Genomic DNA, 21856 nt, shown 5'->3' on the forward strand with positions numbered 1-21856 from the left:
GACAGGAAAGCGTAATTGAGTCTACAAACAGATCAGCCATGGTCCTATCGAATGGCGGAGAAGACTCATAGGGCTGAATGGCCTACTCCTGTTTTTACTTCCTCTGTCCCTATATACAGTTCAAACTTTGCTTCTCTCATGCGATCAGTCAAAGTAATTGAGGTTCATAGGTTCACACAATTATACAGTCTGTACGCAGCATGGCGGACAGCGGCCTGGGCGAGTGGTACCTCAACATCCTGGTGGTGACACGCTACTGGTCATATAGTTTGATGTCAGATACCAGACTCCCAAATCAGGTCTTCTTCGCTCAACTCAGAGGACGCACCAGAGGACAGAAGAAGCGCTTCAAGGATGTGCCGAAAGCCAACACGAAGAAATGCAACATTGGCATCAACTCCTGGGAGACCGTCACGTTGGACCGAACCGGCTGGCGGCAGAGTCAGTGGGAAGGATCCCAGCATCTTGAGACTGCAAAATGAAGAGGGAAAGCGAGAGCGGTGGAAGGAGCATGCCATGACCCAAACTGCTAACACATGACCAGACGTCCCACCTTAGTACGCCAAAGCTCCTTCAAAACGTTAGCTCTTTTCTCTCCCTACAGATGCTGCCAGACCTGCTGAGATTTTCCAGCATTTTCTCTTTCGTCCCACTTTAGGACAAAGGTCTGTGGGCCTCAAATGAGGGGCTCTGGCCCCATGGAAGACAATCTTGCTGGCCAGCAAGGGATAGCCTATATAATTCATAGTAAAAAGTCTTACAACATCAGGTTAAAGTGCAACAGGTTTATTTGGAATCACTAGCTTTTGGAGTGTAGCTCCTTCATCGGGCGAGTGAAGAGGTAAGTTCCACAAACACAGCATATAAAGACGAAGCCAATGATGCAAGATGATACTTTGAATGTGAGTCTTTGCAGGTAATTACGTCTTTACAGGTCCAGACGGTGCGACTGGGGAGGAGGGATAATCACAGGTTATGTGGTATGAATTGTCTCAAGCCAGGATAGTTGGTAGATTTCGCAAACCCAGGCCAGACGGTGGAATAACATTCATCTAATTTAGGGCAGCAGGGTAGCATCGAGGGCAGCAGGGTAGCATGGTGGTTAGCATAAATGCTTCACAGCTCCAGGGTCCCAGGTTCGATTCCCGGCTGGGTCACTGTCTGTGCGGAGTCTGCACGTCCTCCCCGTGTGCGTGGGTTTCCTCCGGGTGCTCCGGTTTCCTCCCACAGTCCAAAGATGTGCAGGTTAGGTGGATTGGCCATGCTAAATTGCCCGTAGTGCCCTAATAAAAAAAGTAAGGTTAAGGGGGGTTGTTGGGTTACGGGTATAGGGTGGATACGTGGGTTTGAGTAGGGTGATCATGGCTCGGCACAACTTTGAGGGCCGAAGGGCCTGTTCTGTGCTGTACTGTTCTATGTATCTGTAGCATAATTAGCTATGCATATTAATATAGAGTGACATATTGTGGAAACTTCAGCAAAGGGAAGAGATGCTGTTGTGGGGTATAATGTGGGCTAGCATGGGTCAGATGGGTTAAATGGCCTGCTGCAGGGTGGATTCAGTGGAGCAATGCAGTCCAGCTGTTTGCCCCGGCGACCCGGAAGCAGTGTGAGATGAAGGCGCGTAGTGCGGCCACGTCACCGGAAGCGGGGAACCACTTTTCCCGGCGGGCCCTGCGCGCTGCGCCTCAGTCGGTGGGCGGGTGGCGGACGGTGAGGGGAGATATCTCGCGCGAGGAGAGGGCGGTTGTGCTGAGTGGAGCGGGGAGGGCCGACCGGGCCTCGCCTCCCATTTCCCCGGGCGCAGCAGCATGGCGGACAGCGGCCTGGGCGAGTGGTACCGCAACATCCCGGTGGTGACGCGCTACTGGTTCACGGGCAGCGTGATCCTGCCTGTGATGGAGAGGCTCGGCATGGTGAGCGCCAGGAGCCTGGTGCTGTGGGCCGAGCCGCTCTTCAACAACTTCCAGGTAGGGCCACTGCTCCCTGGGCCTCGTGTCAGACTGCAGCTGCCTGGGCCAGAGGGCCTCTCTCTCTCTCTCTCTCCAACCGCCCTGAGGGGGTGAAGAGCTCCTGTCCTCACCTGGATTGTTGTTGCCAGGCACATTCTCACACTGCTGTCCTCTGCCTGTCGGTGCTCCCCGCAGGTATCTGCAGATGTCAGGGAGATGGATTTTGCCAGCTTCTGGCCGCACCTTGGGGTGTGATGTTCAACAGGTTCTCTTCCTGATTTACCCCCCAACACCCACTCTAACTCCTGTCAACCACCTCTGGACTCGAGTGGAAGCAAGTCATCCTCCATTCTGAGGGACTGCCTCTATAAAAGCTCCCCTCCCTCCTGGAATGGGGGTCTGCCCACCTTGATGACTGCGGGTGTCCACAGTGATGCTGTCGACGTTCCTCCGAGATGGGACAGCCAACCCACCCAACCTGCGCCCTTCTCCAGCCTCTGTTGTTCTGTGGTGATCCCCCCCTCACAAAACAGGAAAACCACCAGTTTGAAAACCACTGCCTTTGGCTTGAAGGGCCATGGTCAAATCTGAACTCTATGACACAGCAGATTTGATCATTCAGGGGGAGGGCCCCAACCTCTGACACGTATCCTTCCTTTCTCCGTTCCAATTTAAGTTATGACATTAAATGAAATTAACCTTTCAATTGACCCTGGAAACTGGCTGCTTTGACCAAGCTTCTGGTCACTTACCCTAATAGAACAAAGAACAGCACAGGAACAGGCCCTTCGGCCCTCCAAGCCTGTACCGGTCATGATGCCAACCGTAATATCTTCCCGTGTAAGGTTTTGCCGGATAATGGCCCTGTGAACCACCTTGGGTGCAGGTGATATACAAAGGAAGTTATTTGTCACTTCTGTCTTAATTCCATTCCACCTTGAGAAAAATCTGAATTTTAGGTTGACAAGGCCCAGGGGAGGCAACTTTTAGTTTGTAAAGTACAGTTTGTGTACTGTTGGAAGAGGAACATGTCATTTGTTTCTGATCTCAATCTAAAAAAAGCAATTTAAAATATTTGGTGTATATATATATCAACCAGGTTGTTGTGGAATGTTGCATCATTTTGAGTCCACCGATCAATGTGTAAACACATTTGCATTTTTATGAATATATTCATATATATGTAAATGATTTGCCAGCGGTTGGAGTTTGCATATTAGTTGATAGATGAAACTTTGGGACTGATTTTTTAATTTGCTATCATCACTTGGGGAGATTGTGGCGAAGTTGTAATGTCACTGGTCCAGTTGTCAAGATGCCGAGGCAGGAACATGGGTTCAAATCCCACCATGGCAGGTGTTAAATTTAAATTCACTTAAAAAATAAATGAATCCGAAATTGAAAACTAGTGACAGTAATGGTGACCATGAAACTGTTAAATGTTGTAAAAGCCCACCTGGTTCACTGATACCATTTAGGGAAGGAGATTTTGATCCTTGCCTATTATTCCAGACCCACAGCAAACTCCACAGGTGGTTGCCCAAGGTCGGAATTGAATCCTGGTGCTGAGACAGCAGTGCTAACCACTGTGCCACCCGCCACGCAGCTGACAATTTAGTAGCACATTTTATAAACCACTTGTTTAGAATTTTAAATGACAGTGATCCTGTATTCTCAGAGCCGCAATATTGCACACACTGGTGATGCTGCAGCAGTGGAATAACTGCAGCCGACCCGGGCGTTAATTGTATTTTTGATCACAATTGCAAAATGTCAGTTCGGTCCCCATTAACTTTACTCTCTTTTGAATCGGATCTCGGGTTCAGATTATTTTTAGCGGTGCCCTCCTAAGGGGAACACTTGGGATACTGTTTTTTGGGTTCTGGGTACCACTGATACAATTTTAAATAGCCCCTGTGCCATTCTAGTAACGCAGCTCAGTCCTTGGGCTTTTGTTAATCATTTTTTAAACAAACTTGTGGAATCTACATCATCTGAGGCCAACATACTTTGAAATAGTTGCTTCCCACTGTACGTTTTGAGGTTATTGAGAGTGAGGAGTTGGGTAATTGAGTGCTAACATTATTGTTTGTTTTATTGCATTGGTGTTTTGGTATTTTGTTGCACAGTGTGGTGAAGCTTTGAGGTAATCTGAGTTTATACTAAGTATTTTTTTTTTTTAAATTTAGCTTACCCAATTATTTTTTCCAATTAAAGGGGCAATTTAGCGTGGCCAATCCACCTACTCTGCACATTTTTGGGTTGTGGGGGCGAAACCCACGCAGACACGGGGAGAATGTGCAAACTCCACACGGACAGTGACCCAGAGCCGGGATCGAACCTGGGACCTCAGCGCCGTGAGGCGGTTGTGCTAACCACTAGGCCACCGTGCTGCCCAGTTTATACTAAGTATAAACATAGAATTTATCAAACCAAAGGGATTTTTAATGAAGTGGTTGTAAGAATGAGGAGAAAACAGCGATTTCCACAATTTCTGCTCAAGGTCTAGCCTTTTTTTGCACATTTGGTCTTTCTTTGGTTTATTAAAAGATACTTCAACCAACTGCACTGCAATCTAAAACTGGGCAATATTTTCAGTCTATTATTGGTATTTCTTTTTATTGTGAAGCTGACAGACAGAACACCAGCTTTGAAACTCCCAGTAATGCACATTGTTTGCTGTATCAGGGGCCATACCATCCCCATTTGATACTTTAAGGAATGTTTTGCCAAATAAAATCAGGTGGAATAATCACACTGCCATGTCAAGTAACAGAACCCAGATTATAATCTAGTTAATTAGAATTGTCCTATTGTACATGCAAATTGCTTCATTTACTTACTTCAATATATTCTGCAGGCAAAGGGAGAGGATCGCAATGTGAGACCAGTTGACATTTCTCTTCATTAGAGCATGTGTCGGCCAGTACGGTTGTACTAATTCAGTACTGGCCGTCTATTGCAGCACAATTCATTATGAACAATTTGTGGAACTCTCCTCAGTCCACACAGGTCTTCCTGCAGCATATACTGGAAGCTGGTCTCTGGACAGCCCACCTGATGTTCTATTTCATATAATCTTAATGACTTTATTTCTGCAGATTTGAGCAAAGTGGTCTTTCTGCTTACAGCTATTTAGTCCTTTCTTTTTTTAAGGATAAACCTGCTTTTCTTAAGGCGGCGTGGTGGCGCAGTGGGCTGGTTTAGCACACTGGGCTAAATAACTGGTTTTTAAAGCAGACCAAGGCAGGCCAGCAGCACGGTTCAATTCCCGTACCAGCCTCCCCGAACAGGCGCTGGAATGTGGCGACTAGGGGCTTTTCACAGTAACTTCATTGAAGCCTACTCGTGACAAAAAGCGAATTTCAGTGGTTGGCACTCCACACAGCGCTGAGGACCCGGGTTCGACCCCGGCCCTGGGTCACTGTCCATGTGGAGTTTGCACATTCTCCCCGTGTCTGAGTGGGTTTCACCCCCACAACCCAAAAAGATGTGCAGGGTAGGTGAATTGGCCACGCTAAAGTGCCCCTTAATTGGGGGGGGGGCGGATTGGATACTCTAAATTTATTTTTTATAAACTTGCCTTTCTTTGTGCCTGTCAGGACCTCGGAATGCCCCAAAGGGTTTTCCAGGGAATCATGTGCTTTTGATGGCTTATTCGCTGTTATAATGTAGCGAATGCATGGCAATATAAACACAGAAAGCTCCCATGAACAACAATTTGTCAAAGGCCAGTTAATCTGCTTTGAGGATAAATATTGGTCAAGACACGAGGGGGGAAACTCTCCATTCTCAATTTAATGCACCAATCGATCTTTAAATCCATAACTGTGGGAATGCTGGGCTGTGGGAGGATGCTGCATTTTAGGTGAGACACCAAACTGAGATACCGTCTGGCACCCTCGGGCGGCTGTAAAAATCCCTGTGAAAAGTATTGTGGCCGAGGTCTCAGGTTCGATCCCGGCTCTGGGTCACTGTCTGTGTGGAGTTTGCGCATTCTCCCCGTGTCTGCGTGGGTTTCGCCCCCACAACACAAATATGTGCAAGGTAGGTGGATTGGCCATGGTAAACTGCCCCTTAATTGGAAAAAATGAATTGGGTACTCTAAATTGAAAAAAAAATATTGTGGAAGTAATATGTTCACCAGTGAGCTGACCAATATTCATCTCTCATTACATCGTTCTTTGATGTGCCAATTGGCTGCCACATTTTCTGTTTTGTAACACTGACTGTGCTTCAAAACTGCTGAATTGGCTGTATGGTGCTTTGGGTCATCCTGGCATTGAGAGAGGCACTTTGTAAATGCCAGCCAGCCACCTCTTTTTTGAAAGGCAGAACATGGAGCTTCTAGAAGAGCAGAATAAGGATTGCAAAGAAAGGCATGCAGTGTGGCAAGCCATCAAATGTTGGAGAGTTGTAACAACTGGAAACCTTGGAGCTTTGCATCTGTATAGATTTATCGCTGCTCTGTTCGTTTAACAGTATTTGTGAATGTTCTGAGTGTTGCAAAATAGTTTTTGCACCTTTTGAAATTTTTTTTCCGTCATGGCAGATAGTGTATGCTAGAAACATAAGGGTGGCACAGCAGCACAGTGGTTAGCACAGTTACTTCACAGCGCCAGGGTCCCAGCTTTGATTCTCGGCTTGGGTCACGCTCTGCGGTGTCTGCTCGTTCTGCGTGGATTTCCTCCGTGTGCTCCGGTTTCCTCCCACAATCCAAAGATGTGCAGGTTAGGTGAATTGGAAATGATAAATTGCCCTTGGTGTCCAAAAAGGTTAGGTAGGGTTACTGGGTTGCGGGGAGAGGGTGGATGTGTGAGCTGAAGTAGGGAGCTCTTTCCAGGGGCTGTTGCAGACTCGATGGCCAAATAGCCTCCTGCACTGTAAATTCTATGATTCTATGATTTTTGTTGCAAATAGCATGTTCTGTTTGTTTTGTGCTGTACTGGTGGTGTCTGTGAAGCTAATGAACAATCAAACTTGTTCTTTTATATAAACAGATATGGAGGCCACTAACTGCAAGTCTGTTTTACCCAATGGGATTCCATTACTTGATTCAGCTGTACTTCCTGTATTCGTATTCCTCGAGCTTGGAAAGGGGTAGGTTTCTACTGTGTTTACACTGGGCCCAGTGAGCTCAGTTTATCCTTACTCAGAAAAACTCTTATGAATCAAAATACTACCACAGGAGTTTGTCCAGACTAAAAGCATGATCTTTTGCTAAAATTGCTGTTATTTTAAAAAGCATGTTTTAAAAAAAACTTCTTTGGGCAGTTAAGCATTTTGTTCACCAGCTTTCATTATCGTAAAGGTGCATTGTTGCCATAGAACTTCCATCTCTGAAGCATTGTTTGTTACGCGAGGCTGGCAATGGTCTACACAATATAATTGACAAGGCATCGTGTTCAATCGTCTCTTATATTTGTCATAATTTATTTACCCTGTTGCATCCTTTCAAAACTCTCGAGCCTCGTTTTCGCAATCTCAGTAAAACCAAGACAGGAAATTAGGTTTTTGCTAAAGATTGAAAATGTCTGACCTTCGCGACAAAGCCAAAAAAGCTTTCTTGTTTGAAACTATTGCCAAATTACGGGATGGTGACGGAAGGTGGAAAAATCTCACTCGGTTGGTGTAGTGGGAATAGAATGGGATTTGTGCTTCACCACTGGAATTGTATGGGGAGTTCGAAATTGTGAGCAATGGATACTTGACCTGGGGGCCGAGACTAGATCTGAAATTCACGTCTGTGCTTTGAATTTGTGAAGTCAGCTGGTTTTATATCGAGGTAATCTGGTGGACCAGGGAAGTTAAAGCAGGCATGGCCACAGCCCTTCCTCTTCCCAGTTTTCCTTAGCTTTAAATCTGGAATTAATGGACTTTTTTTACACCAAAAAAGGTGAGGGTAAATGTAACAGGGATGGCAATCTGACCAAATCAACGCAGTGGCCAGTGGAGCTGGACTCTCAGAATGAGTTTGTCAAAATTTCTCTTGAGATTTCCCATAATGGTTAATGTGCGCTGTAACAATCCAACGGTTAATGTGCGCTGTAACAATCCAACGGTTAATGTGCGCTGTAACAATCCAACGGTTAATGTGCGCTGTAACAATCCTGCAGGAAGGCAGAATCAAATAGCTCTTGTAGATGTGCCAAAATTCTGTGCTTCATGTGTTTGTGGGCATGCACAGATAGCTTTAGATTCTACATTGACAGGAGGAGGTTGCTCAGAGGAACGCACTGGTATGGACCGAAAGCCACAAATTCACTCCTGGTTCTTGCACGGTTATAATGGCCGGGAATTGAGATTAACCCCATTCTACATTTACCACAATTTACATAAATATATATCTTCCAACTCTTACCTTTGATACAAATAGGTTCACGGAAATATAGCGCTTTGTTTTCACATTATTGGGGGATGCATTAAAGAATGAAAATGTTGAAGGAATGTCTCGTAGCCCCTTCCTATCCTTCATTTAAAGTGATAAATTATTCTATCTTTTTCAGGGACCCCCCTCCATCTCTCTGGAAGGTGCAAGTGTACAGACCAGTTGTATTTCTGGTCTGTGTTGAGTTAGCTTGATCATAGCCAGGGGTTTACAATTGGCCACGACATCCCATCCTTGGTGTGTGGATGGTAGGTGGTGGCAATGGCAGAATGGGCGACACGGTAGCACAACGGTTAGCACTGTTGCTTCACAGCTCCAAGGTCCCGGGTATGATTCCCGACTTGGGTCACTGTCTGTGCGGAGTCTGCACGTTCTCCCCATGTCTGCGTGGGTTTCCTCCGGGTGCACCGGTTTCCTCCCACAAGTCCTGAAAGACGTGCTGTTAGGTAATTTGGACATTCTGAATTCCCCCTCTACTAACTCGAACAGGCGCCGGAATGTGGCGACGAGGGGCTTTTCACAGTAACTTCATTGTAGTGTTAATGTAAGCCGACGTGTGACACTAATAAAAATTATTAACAGGTAGCGGAGCATTGAATCAACCCCCCCCCCCCCCCCCCCCCCCCCCAACCCAAAAACCAAGTTCCTTTTCCAAGGTCACTCACCCCGCTGTTACACCTCAGCTAAAGGCCAGGTGTTATCCCGTTCAAGAGTGGGATCGAAACCATGGACGATCCTGATCAGTGTGATGGCCTTACTCTGGCGGTCACGCTGACAATTCTGCCATTGGGAAATATCGATGTATTTTACTGTCATTCTTAATGCCAGAAGGAACGGTCTGTACTATAATTCTTCTTGTGTTTCTTTTTAATATAGGCTTCTTTGATGGAAGGACAGCAGATTACATTTTCATGTTGTTTTTCAACTGGATTTGCACAGTGGTATCCTTTTTGTGAACAGTTATTAAAGAACTTGCATTTCTATAGCGCTTTTACGACCTTGGGCGTTAGCCCAAAGCGGCTAACGTCCAATGAAGCACTTCCTGATACTGATTCGCTGCTGTAGCGAACACGGCAACCAATTTACACTCAGCAAGCTCCCACAAACAACAATGTGATAATGACCAGAGAATCTGCTTTTGGTGATGTTCATTGAGGGATAATTATTGGTGAGGACATTGGGAGAGACATCCCTGCTTTTTTGAAATAGAGGCACGGAATCTTCCTGAGTGAGAGGCCCCTCGGTTTTAATACCACACCGCATCTCCAGAGGCGCAGCACTGCACTAGAGTGTCAGCCTGGGTTTGTTTTCCTTGCGCCCAAGTCAATGGAGTGGGACTTGAACTCTTAACTTTCTGACATCTCCACTTAATGGGAATGAATGTGCCATTCACGTTTTCCTCAACAGCACTGTAACAGATAGTCGGATTAACCATGGGAATGCTTGTAAGTATTTTGGCAAGAGATGGCTACACTTCATGAAAAACTAGTTAGTGTCTGATTTTTAAAATGATGTGAGAATTGCCATTTTAGTTTGTCAGTTACCACCGTTGATGTTTCATTGTGATTCTTTCCAGTATTCTACCATTGAGGGCCGAGCCGTTGGCTCTTATAGCTGCAGCTTTTGTTAAAAAGCACAATATAAATACAAGTCTTTTCCTCCCCGCTCCTGCTCTCTGTCCTGTGAAACACCTTGAGGCATTTTGTAAAGTGCATTGTACTTTCCTGTAGTAATGTCCATTTTTGAGCCTCGAGTAAGTGGTTAAAAACCCTTGCATTTAAAAAAAATCTGTGTTTTGGTGTATGGTTTATACCATAAATTCTTGGGTTTAAACATTTTTTTCCTACTGTGAAGTTTATTTATTAGACTGACCGTGTGAAATATTGGCTACATAATTCTTCCCTGTCCTACCCCTTAAAAAGTGTTCATTAATTCGAGGGAACACCTGGGACTTTAATACCTGGGGGCAAGATAATTCTATCAGCATATCAGCTAGCGTGTAGTCTGCCCCAGGTTTGCAGTAGCAAAACCACAACTCCTGCCTTGTACCTTTTGCATCAGTATCATGGTGGTCACTGAGAGGCAAAGGGAAAAAGATCCTGCTGCAATCTGAGAATTCTTAATGCAAGAAAATGAGTGGCTTCTTCACTAATGAAAGGTGTGGAGAGGCAAGGTGGTGCAGTGGTTAGCATTGCTGCCTCACGGCGCGGAGGACCTGGGTTCAATCTGGCCCCAGATCACTGTCCGTGCGGAGTTTGCACATTCTCCCCGTGTCTGCGCGGGTCTCACCCCCACAACCCAAAGATGTGCAGGGTAGGTGGATTGGCCACGCTACATTGTCCCTTTATTTGAATTTTGTTAAATCATCACAATTTGGCGCATGCTGCCATGATGATTTTTTTAAGTAAATTTAAAAAAAAATGAAAAGTGTGTTTAATAGTTTCTTAGGTTTATGTTCATGCCTGTAGGGGCTGGAGTGTATCATACCCAAGAATAATTTTTGTCACCACCAATTGAATGGGTTGTTAATTAGTTCATTTGTTTATCATTTATTAAAAGAGTTCCCTTTGCATTTAAGGGGTTATTTGCTTGTTTATCGAAAAGAGTATAAAGAGGGGCTTCTGGAACATGGTGAGTTAGTACAGAGGAGATAATGATTCATTCTGGAAACAAATTAAATGCCAAGACCAGGATTGGCGCCCAGCTTTACCATTTGGCTCGGGATCCATTTATCAGGAATAGGGGTGATGACTCCCTTTTTGTTTCTGCTGCATTCCAACCTAAACCTTTCACTGTTGCTTACCAAGCCCGTGTTATGCAGGCATGTTCCTCAGCACGCAGCCAGGTGAAATGCGGTGATAGGTGTACAAGTTCACATGAAAGAAGAACATGGGCGGCATGTGGCGCAGTGGTTAGCACTGAGACTACGGTGCTGAGGACCCGGCTTCGAATCCCGGCCCTGGGTCACTGTCCATGTGGAGTTTGCACATTCTCCCTGTGTCACCCCCACAACCCAAAGATGTGTAGGTTAGGTGAATTGGGCACGCTAAATTGCCCCTTAATTGGAAAAAAATAAATAATAATTGGGTACTCTAAATTTATGAAAGAAGAACATGGTCCATACGGCCTAGCCCCTGGGCAAGCATGCGGTCCGTGTGGAATTTCAAACCATAAGTGCGAAATTGCAGTATTTTATTTGCATCCTTTGCACTCCAATACCTGTCATAGCACATTCAAAATAAAGTCAAGCTAACTTGTTTTGCTGAGTATTGACTCTGGGCTTGGTGGTGTGGTGCTGGAAACATACCTGCTGCTGTGAGGTCACACCCACACCACTGAAACTGCAGCAGTATAGATCCTGGGTGTTTGAGGGAATGCACAAACCGAGAAAGATGGTATCTTTTGCCAAGACCGACAATTAACACAGATTTGAACTTTCTTCGTTGACAGATCCTGTTTGTCCCCCTCGTTTTGACGGTAGTGTATGTATGGGCACAACTCAACAAAGACCAGATTGTAACATTTTGGTTTGGGATGACGTTTAAGGTAAGAGAATCAAAAGCATTGTTGTTGATTTGAAGTGTTGGGAGTAATATTTGCAGTTCCAGGTAGTTTGGTCACTTAGTCAGTATGCACCCCATCCCCTTTGACAGAACCCTGCCAGCCCTTGACCTCTTCTACCTAGAAGACTAAGACAGAGAAGCAACACCACCTGTGTATTTCTCTCCAATCCACACAGGTTGTGACTTTGAACTATATCGCTATTCCTTCATGGTTGTGAGGTCAGCCTGTGTTTACCAACACCATGCAACTCACCTCATGATGAGGGCAGTGAGGGATAGGCAATAAATATTAACCTTGCCAACAATGTCCATGATCAATGAACAAATAAAAATATCATCCCCAATTTAATCTATGGTCTGTGCCTAGTTATAGAATCGTAGGATTCTTACAGTGCAGCAGGGGGCCATTTGGCCCATCGAGTCTGCACAAACCTCTGAAAGAGCACCCTACCTCGGTGCACATCCCCACTGTATCTCCGTAACCCCCAACTAACCGTTTCAATAAGGGGCAATTTAGCGTGGCCAATCCACCTAACCTGCTCATCTTTGGACTATGGGAGGAAACCGGAGCACCCGGAGGAAACCCACACAGACACTGGGACAACGTACAAACTCCACATAGTCATCCAAGGCCAGACTTGAACCCGTGTCTCTGGCGCTGTGAGGTAGCAGTGCTAACCACTGTGCTGCCCGGTGGCACAATGGTTAGCACTGGTGCATCGAGGTGCTGAGGACCACGGGTTCAATCACAGCCCCGGGTCACTCTGAAGTTTGCACATTCTCCCCGTGTTTGCGTGGGTTTCGCCCCCACAACCCAAAGATGTTCAGGTTGGTGGATTGGCCATGCTAAATTGCCCCTTAATTGGGAATAAATAAATAAAACCCTTGCTGCCTAATGTACGATGACCATTAAGGTATGATAAGGATTGCACTGGAGACATACCCTGTACCTTGACATCTTATTCATGGAATCTCACACTTGGGATTGTCAAAATCAATGTCCGAGAAGAACTATTGACCGGAAATTATTGCAGAATCTTTATAAGCTCACCATTCTAGCAGAGTTTGAGAGCTACCAAGACAATGGCTACCTGGAACTGGGTCATTAATATGGATAACAACTCTTTCAGAGGCTAGTGTCTGGGACATTGACAGCCATAAAACAAAAGCCAGGTCCAGACACCAGATAAACATCCTTTTACGAAATCTTAAAATTCCCACAAATAGCAGTTGAACCTGAAACAGTTGTTAATTTTAAATCTGATAGAGAAAGATTTTAGTTAAGTAAAGATATTAAGGGATATTGGCCAAAGGCAGGTATATGGAGTTAGGCCACAGATCAGCCACAATCTCATTGAATTGTGGGACAGGCTCGAGGGGATGAATGGCCCGCATCCTGTTCCTTTTGAAGGAGGACCTCCGAGCCATTCACATCCTGACTTGGAAATATATTGACATTCCTTTGTTATCGCTGGGTCAAAATCCCGGCACACTCCCTGACAGCGGGTGTACCTATATATCACAAGGACTGCAGCAGTTCAGGAACGCTGCTCACCACCACCATCTCGAGGACAATTAGGGATGGACAATGAATACTGGCCTAGTCAGTGAAGCTCACAATAAAAAAAAATGACTCAAGTGACCATTTTGAAATCTCTTCATACAGTTGAGGACTCAAATTAGCAGACTGGCCTGCTTCTATCTCCAACCTGCCAACATCCATAGAATCCCTACTGTGCAGAAGGAGGCCATTCGGCCCATTGGGATGCAACGACCCTCCGAAAGAGCACTCTATCCCCAAAACCCTGCACGTTGATCATGGGCCTTCCACCTAACCTGCACACCTTTGGGCTGTGGGAGGAAACCAGAGTAGTAGTTGACTACTGTTAACCAAGACAGCAGCAGGCTGTTCCAATTAGTATTTGTTGATTATTTTTACCCTTGAACCATCATAGCTATTAAATACTTTAGTCTATTGTAACGTAGGAAAAGACAAGTAGCAAGATCCACAAACTGCAACGAGAGAAATGATTGAATAATGTGCTTTTAATGAATGAACTGGTTGATGTAAATGGTAACAAACTGGGCCTTGGTTTTAACATCTCGCCCAAAAGACAGACACCTACCCTGACCGTGCAGGACTCCCTCAGTACTGCACTGGGAGCGACAGCCTGGATTATGTGTCGACGTCTCTGGATTGCGACTGGAGCTCATGTCTCCTAACCCAGGCAAGAATCTTACCACTAAACCTGGGCTGGCACAGAGTGTTAAGGATGTTTCCAATCATTAGAGAACGTGTCTAACCTGCATTCTCTATCTTCCCAGTGAGTTTGTACTGTTCAAGTTGGGACCTCAGTGCGAGATATTGAGGTTGGTGTGAGTAGTAGAAGCCACTCTACCTATGCACAGCGAAGCATGTGACAATGGATTATTCATAGTTCCTCCATGAACTAACCAATAATCACTCTTTTTAATAAAGTTTTGTTTTATGGTTTACAATGTCCCAGACATTAGCCTCTGAAAGAGTTGTTATCCATATTAATGACCCTGTTCTGGGTAGCCATTGTCTGGGTAGCTCTCAGACTCTGCTAGAATGGTGAGCTTATAAAGATTCTGCAAACAAATATTTTTATAGTGATACAATACAAAGATCTTCAGCCTTGTTTTACCTTTTCTTTTTCCGCAGGCTTGTTATCTACCTTGGGCTTTGCTCATATTCAACTTTATTCTGAGAAATTCGTAAGTGCACGAGAGATTAAGTTCTCTCTTTTTTTTATCTCTGGTACACATGATTAGAGTGTACAGTATTGAGGTTGGCCGATGAGCCTTGGACACCATCGTGTCTGCACCAACTCTCCAAATCAGCATCGCAGCCAAGTGCCATTCCCCTGCCTTCTCCCCGTACTCCTGCACATTGTTTCTATTCAAGTATTTGTCTAATGTCCTCTTGAATGTCTCATTTGAACCTGCCCCCACCCCACATCTGGGCCGCACACTCCAGACCCGAACCACTCGCTGTGTGGAAAAGTCTTTCTCTCATAACATTTACCCCTTTTGCAAAATACCTGAAACCTGTGTCATCTTGTTCTTGATCCTTTTACGAGTGGGAGCAATTTCTCCCTGTCTACTCTGACCAGCCCACTCATGATTTTGATCATCGCAAATCTCCTCAGCCTCAAGGAGAACCGTTAACCTCTCCAATCTATCCTCCCAACTGAGCACAACTCGCAGTTAAAATTCTGTCACATTTAATGCCAGACGCCAATATTGGAGGAATTACACTGAAAGAAACAGCACAATGAGGCGGGAAGCTGCCAGCCTAGATTTTGTTTAACAAATTTAGAGTACCCAATTCTTTTTTCCCCATTTAAGGAGCAACTTAGCGTGGCCAATTCACCTACCCTGCACATGAAATGAAATGAAAATAGCTTATTGTCACAAGTAGGCTTCAATGAAGTTACTGTGAAAAGCCCCTAGTCGCCACATTCGGGCGCCTATTCGGGGAGGCTGGTACGGGAATTGAACCGTGCTGCTGGCCTGCCTTGGTCTGCTTTAAAAGCCAGCTATTTAGCCCTGTGCTAAATCAACCCCTGTGGGTTGTGGGGGTGAGACCCACACAGACACTGGGTGAATGTGCAAACCCCACAGGGACAGTGACCCAGAGCCGGGATTCAACCCGGGCCCTTGGTACGGTGAGGCAGCAGTGCTAAACACTGCACCACTGTGCTTCCCCTGCCAGCCTAGATGCTTAACCACTCAACACAGTGACCAGACAATGTTAAGTTTCCCTGATGCCAGTGCAGACTATCCTGGGGATTGCCTCCAAATAGGAGGCTTCAGAGATTTACTCTGGTCACTGTCTAAAGTGTGGTTTGTTCTTTAGCAGTGTCACAGTTATGTTTCATCCTTTGTTCAGATGATGGGTTTAAATTTGTCAATGCTTTGGTCTGTCAAGTTCACTAGTTTTCTTGAATCCCTATAACACACTTGTTTGAAAAGCTGCAAAATGTTTTTGGATGTTTTTGCTAACTATTTTTACTCTGTGGCAGGGTAATGGATGAGCTTGTTGGTATCTTTGTTGGCCACATGTACTACATCCTGATGTTTAAATACCCTCAAGAATACGGCGGGAGAACATTTCTTTCTACACCACAGTTCCTGTAAGTAAACGGAGCTTACATAAACCGATACTTTGCTCTGGCTTTTGTACCACTGAATCTTTAACCATTTTGGTCGTTGTTTTGTGAGGGATTATATTTGTGGAAAACTGTTATTACCTTTTTCATCTCCTGTCGCCCCACTCCAGGACTCGATGGTTTCCTCCGAGGAGGGGTGGCGTGTCGGGGTTTGGAGTCCGACCGCCCAGCAGGAGACCCCCGGCTGAAGATCAGGGCAACCGATGGGGGAGAGGCTATTTCTGGGGTCAAGGTCAAAGATTAGGAGACAACTGAACACTTTTTCTGTAGAAGAGCCCAAACACGTGTTGACTAACGAGTATTGTGTGTTCTGGGATCACAGATGAAAGTTCTAATGATTGTGGGATGCTAGTAGGATGTCATGCTCAAGAAAGGACAAGAAATATTGATGTGGAACTGTACAAATGTAAATCTTCTGTAGACTAAGTACCATAAATCTGATCTTTACGGCAGAATCTAATTTTGTGAAGATTTTTGTAGAGTAAATGAAAGTTTGTAACTCAACTGATTTTTTTTTTTTTAAGTTGATCAGTCTGCACAGGCAAATATTCTTCTAGTTCCAAAAGTTGAATCTTGGTTGCCCACTGCAACGGGCCATGTTCCTCTTTCACCTCCCTTGGGGCATACCAGAGATCATCTAGTATAGGGTGGAGACGTGGGCTACAGTAGGGCAGGCTCGATGGGCCGAATGGCCTCCTTCTGCACTGTACATTCTGTGATCTAGAAGAGCATTACAGTAAAGGTGTTTTACTGATTTCTCCACTGGTTGAAACAGGCGAGGCCAGTATTGATCGGGTTAGCAGGGATAGTGCTCTAGCAGAGTGCACGCACAAGCCGCCCTTGTGGTACTTTGACCCAGTTTTATGATCGCATTCCTGGGTCTGCAGCAGAACTGAAAGCTGGGGGTTGGGGGGATTCTCTGCGTGAGCGGTGTTGGTAGAGGGTGTGGGAAGGAAAGCTGTCAGTCGATCAACTGATTGCCCAGCAACGCAACACCCGTCAGCGAGGGATTACAGTCTGAAACACAGCACCAACTCCTGCTGACCATCCCTGGTGCCCCTCAACGGGGATAGTTGATGTTAAACTATGTCTTATGTATGATTCTTTCACACCTTTCTACGGTTTGGTTAATTGGCTACTTTCTGTTTTTCTATTCAGCAAGGGTGGAAAATAGCAAGTCCATCAGCAAATAGAGAATAATGTTTAATCATTTTTTTCCCTAATTTCTTAGCTATATCATCGTGATCAGAGTTTTTGCTAAGTTGTATTTCTACCTGTATTTGAGGTCTTAAACAATTTGTGGTGATTCTCCTGAATTGGAATAACTAACATCCTGAATAGAAGCGGTGTTTTCAGCGACGGATTAGACTGTTCAGGGAAACACTGATTATACCGACATGGAATAAATTAGGAGAAAGAGTGGGTCAGTCAGCCTCTCCAGCCCGCTCCTCTCTTTTTGATTCTTTGCTGCCTCATTTCCAAGTCGATGAATGGTACCAGGGTGTGAGGCTGGCAAACTGCACTGTTTGGCAGTGTTACGCTCAAGTTGGGCACTAAACTGTGCCAAAGGAGGAGCCCCGTTCGTTTCCCGAGTTCCTGGCCTGTATTTGGTGCTGGCTTGTGAACCAGGATTGGTATTGTTTTGAGCCATTGATGGAGAGAAGCCTCACGCTGTTCCTGTTGTCCAGCTCCTTATTGTGGTCCTCAGGGGTGGTAGAGACTCTGGAATATATTTGCAACGGTTGCTGCAGCTCAAACAAAAGCAGCTAGGTATCTAACAGTGCCAAAGACATGCACATTGCTTTGAACTTGATGATGATTGTAATCAATGCTTCTCTTCCACACCGAAATATACTTTATCGTTTTATAAAAACGTCATGGGAGATCATATTCAACATTCATCTTAAAACAAAAGAAAACCACTTCTGAATTTCATACCTCTGATAAGTGACCTGAAATATGTCCTATCTCCTCCTGTCAACTTTCTTCTACTTTAAATTCTTATGTCCTTATTTATAATGGCCGCATGTTGCCTGTAATTATCATTCCCTGCCAGTGGAGGCAGTACAGTGCCACGCCCTGCAGGAGGACCTGAAGAGACGGGAGCAGAGTTTTTCTTGACACTTTCCATTATAACCGTGGCTGTAGGAATTTGTACTGGGAAGAAGTTTATTGGTATTTACAATGGACATACAAAAAAAGATAAAACGGCAATTATTTTAGTGGGGGCAGTTGGGCTGTGGGTTAACGCTCAGCGCCGAGGTCCCAGGTTCGATCCCGGCTCTGGGTCACTCTCCGTGTGGAGTTTGCACATTCTTCCCATGTTTGCATGGGTTTCACCCCCCACAACCCAAAGATGTGCGGGGTAGATGGATTGGCCACGTTAAATTGCCCCTTAATTGGAACAAATGAATTGGGTACTCTAAATTTATTTAAAAGAAAAAAAATTTAGTGGGGGCAGAATTACATCTCCACTGCCTGCATGCTCTGGGAGATCAGCTATTGTACTGAGCACCGAAGAAATAGCTTTTGGACAGCGATAACTGCACTGTCCAGTTTCGAATAATCCATTTACCGGGTCACTAAGCAAATTGTAAGGGTGAATTTTGCAAGTGAATGGAGGTCAAAGTTAAAAGTGCAGTGCCAATTCATTGACCTTCACTCCCTTTAAGTCGAGGTGGGAGTGAGGAATTGGTGAGTTAACACATTGTTCCATGTTGAGCCAGACTGTTTCCTGTTTAATTCACTTCAAAGTCAAGTGTTAATGTGCGACGGTGTGTTTGTCAGCTGGATTGTCCCTGTAACCCAAAGCTTCAAAGGTGATGTTCAGTTCATCAAACCCAGGCAGGTACGCAAGGAGCAAATTAAAGTGTTACGCTCCTAACCTGCGACTATAGTCTAGACACTGGAGACGTGGGGACAGCAGTTTAACACGGCACAGTCTCGCTAGATTGCCTGTGATTACAGGGTTTCATTATTAATGAATTTGAAAGCGTGGAACCTCCCTTTACTTTGTGGTTGATTTAAGTGGGGCACCTAAGGTTTCTTTTTCAACTTGGATTGGAATGTGTTGTGCACGGACCCAGAAAATGTATTTAAACTTTTCTTAAATCACAGGATGCCCCAGATGGATGAGGAATGGTTTTGATTTGTTTTCTGCCACCCATGAAATATGATTTCTTTCTGCAATGTGATAGATTGAATTAGTTTTTTTTGGTGCTTGTTAATCTCTTCCATTGGGGAAGGTTGAATGTACAAATAAAAGATTATTGGCGAAACCGCAAAGGTTTTCCACTTGGTGTATCCTGGTTCCTTGAGCTGTTTTGTATAAAACATGTATGCTTTTGTAATTAAATCACAAACTGCTGAAATTGTAAAATCAGGAGAAGCATTTCAGTGGTTTATCTTCTGTTCCTGTGCACAACATTAATACAGCCTATTATCGCATTAATACAAATGTGTTGTTCACATTCTGTGCTGGGTAATCTTAAGAGGGTGTGCGGAATATTGCAATCCTTACGACTGCTGAAGAAGTCAAAACCAAACTTTCAGCAGCCAGCAAAATAAAGGCTTGAGGGAGCGGTGAACTCTTAAAGGCCCTAACCTCTTCCACCCATCTCCATCCTGCAGTTTAGTGACTGGGAATTGGGGCAATCAACTCCCAGGTTCTAATCCTTTTTTTGCAGTTGCAGCTCACACTTGTGCTCCCAGTACCAGCCTGAGCGGTGCTATAGGGAATTACGGGAGAAATGCCTCCGTTCAAAATGTGGAATTTGATACCACGTGGAGTGGTTGAGGTGAATAGCATAATGCATTTAAGAGCAAGAAAGCAATAGAATGCTATGTTGGTTTGATTGGATAGGGGTGGGGTACGGTTGGAGCTTTATTGTCACTGGATCAAAATCCTGGAACGCCCTAGCAGCACTGTGGATGTACCTACATCACGTGGACTGCTGCGGTTCAAGATGATGGGTCACCACCACATTCTCAAGGGGTAATTACGCATGGGCAATAAATGCTGGTGTTAGCAGTGATGCCCACATGCCATAAAGGAGCATTCACACTGGCATTGACCACTTTACACAAATAAACATGTTCCTGTGCTGTAAATACTCTTGTAATCTTGTTCCTCCTTTGTCCTAAAGTGGTAGGTAAGTGAAGACCCTGCTACAATCCTACTGCTAAACCTCAAAGAGCGACAGTGCCTCATCCTTATCGCTGCCAACCTTGCTGGATGAATCTTGTGCTGTGGTTTGGGTTGGTTAGTTCTGCGTGTCAGCTGTCCGTGATCTGGGGTGTAGAGCAGTTAAAGGCCATGTTGTATTAAAGCAGAACTCCAATTAATCCCAGTTGTGATTTGAAATCTCTTGACGGGTCACCTTTTCGCATTGTTTAAATTTTGGAAATGGATTATACAGCCGATGAAAATCAAGGCACTTTGAATGAGGGGCCGGATGGTATTTTGAAACAGTCTACCTGCCCGGGGATTAAATGGATGAGATTGGCTGTCTGTTTGCACCAGAGGACAATGGAGAATAAAAGCAGGCAGCTGATCTCATCCCAACAATCATTTATGCCGAACCATTAGTGTTAAAAATAAGTCTTGAAGCACCATGAAATGAAATTTAACAATGAGCCATATAAAAGAGGTAAGTTTTAAGAAGCATCTTCACAGGAGGAGAGATGTTTAGGGAGGGAATTCCAGAATGGGACCTGGCTGAAGGCGCTGCCACCAACGATGCAGTAATCATAATCTGGAAGGCTAAAAGAGGCCAGAATTGAAGGAGGGGTGCAGAGTTAGACTGGAGGAGATTATTGAGATGGGGGAAACAGTGCGGATGTGAAGCAATGCATCAAAAAGGATGGGAATTTTGGAATCTAGGGAGCCAATTTGGAGAGCAACAACAGGCGTGATGGCCGAATGGGATGATGCGAGTTAGGACATGGAAAGTAGAGTTTTAGACGGCCCCAGGTTTACAGAGGATTGGGTATCAGACCAACAAGTGCCGTGGAATAACGAGTCCCAAGGTATGGCACGTCGAGGAACTCCGCAGCGGATGAACTGATAGAAGGGTGGGAATAGTCGATGCTCTGGAGGGAAAATTTATTGTAGATAAAATAAAAATACTGCAGAAGCTGGAAATACTCAGGCAGCTTTTGTGGTGGGAGCAACGGTTCATGTTTCGGGCCAATGACTTCATCAGACCTGGGATAAGTTAAAGACGCGACAGATTTCAAGCAATTACAGAGATGGGTAATCGGGGGAGGAGACAAGTAAAGGGCAGGTCTTATAGGAGAAGGCAGGAGTGATGGGGGGCACAGTAGTCAGAACTGCTGCCTCCGTGCCAGGGACCTGGGTTCGATCCCGACCTTGGGTGACTGGAGTTTGCACATTCTCCCTGTGCCTGCAAGTGTTTCCTGTGGGTTCTCTGGTTTCCTCCCACAGTCCAAACATAATAATAATACCCTTTTATTGTCACAAGTATGAAGTTACTGTGAAAAGGCCCTAGTCACCACATTCCGGCGCCTGTTCAGGTAAGCTGATAACGGGAATTGAAACCGTGCTGCTGGCCTTCACAAACCAGCTGTATAGCCCACTGAGCTAAACCAGATGTGCAGGTTAGGTGGGTTGGCCGTGCTGAATTGCCCCTTAGTGTCCAAAGTTTAGTTGGGGTTACAAGCATAGGGCGGGGGAGTGGGCCCAGGTAGGGTGATGTTTCGGAGGGTCAGTGCAGACTCAATGGGCTGAATGGACTT

General features: G+C 45.2%; 1 protein-coding gene across 1 annotated transcript; it reads left to right on the forward strand.

Annotated features, from left to right (window-relative positions):
• Positions 1-1673: 1673 nt before the first annotated feature.
• derl1 (derlin 1) lies at positions 1674-19541 on the forward strand. The gene is made up of 8 exons (XM_038810324.1): positions 1674-1970; positions 6953-7052; positions 9217-9281; positions 9759-9785; positions 11791-11886; positions 14590-14642; positions 15953-16063; positions 16210-19541. The coding sequence occupies exons 1-8, from the start codon at positions 1812-1814 to the stop codon at positions 16352-16354; spliced, it is 756 nt and encodes a 251-aa protein (XP_038666252.1). The 5' UTR covers positions 1674-1811; the 3' UTR covers positions 16355-19541.
• The last annotated feature ends 2315 nt before the right edge of the window (positions 19542-21856 follow it).

Source organism: Scyliorhinus canicula, chromosome 10, assembly GCF_902713615.1.
Source record: "Scyliorhinus canicula chromosome 10, sScyCan1.1, whole genome shotgun sequence".
Lineage (NCBI taxonomy): Eukaryota > Metazoa > Chordata > Chondrichthyes > Carcharhiniformes > Scyliorhinidae > Scyliorhinus > Scyliorhinus canicula.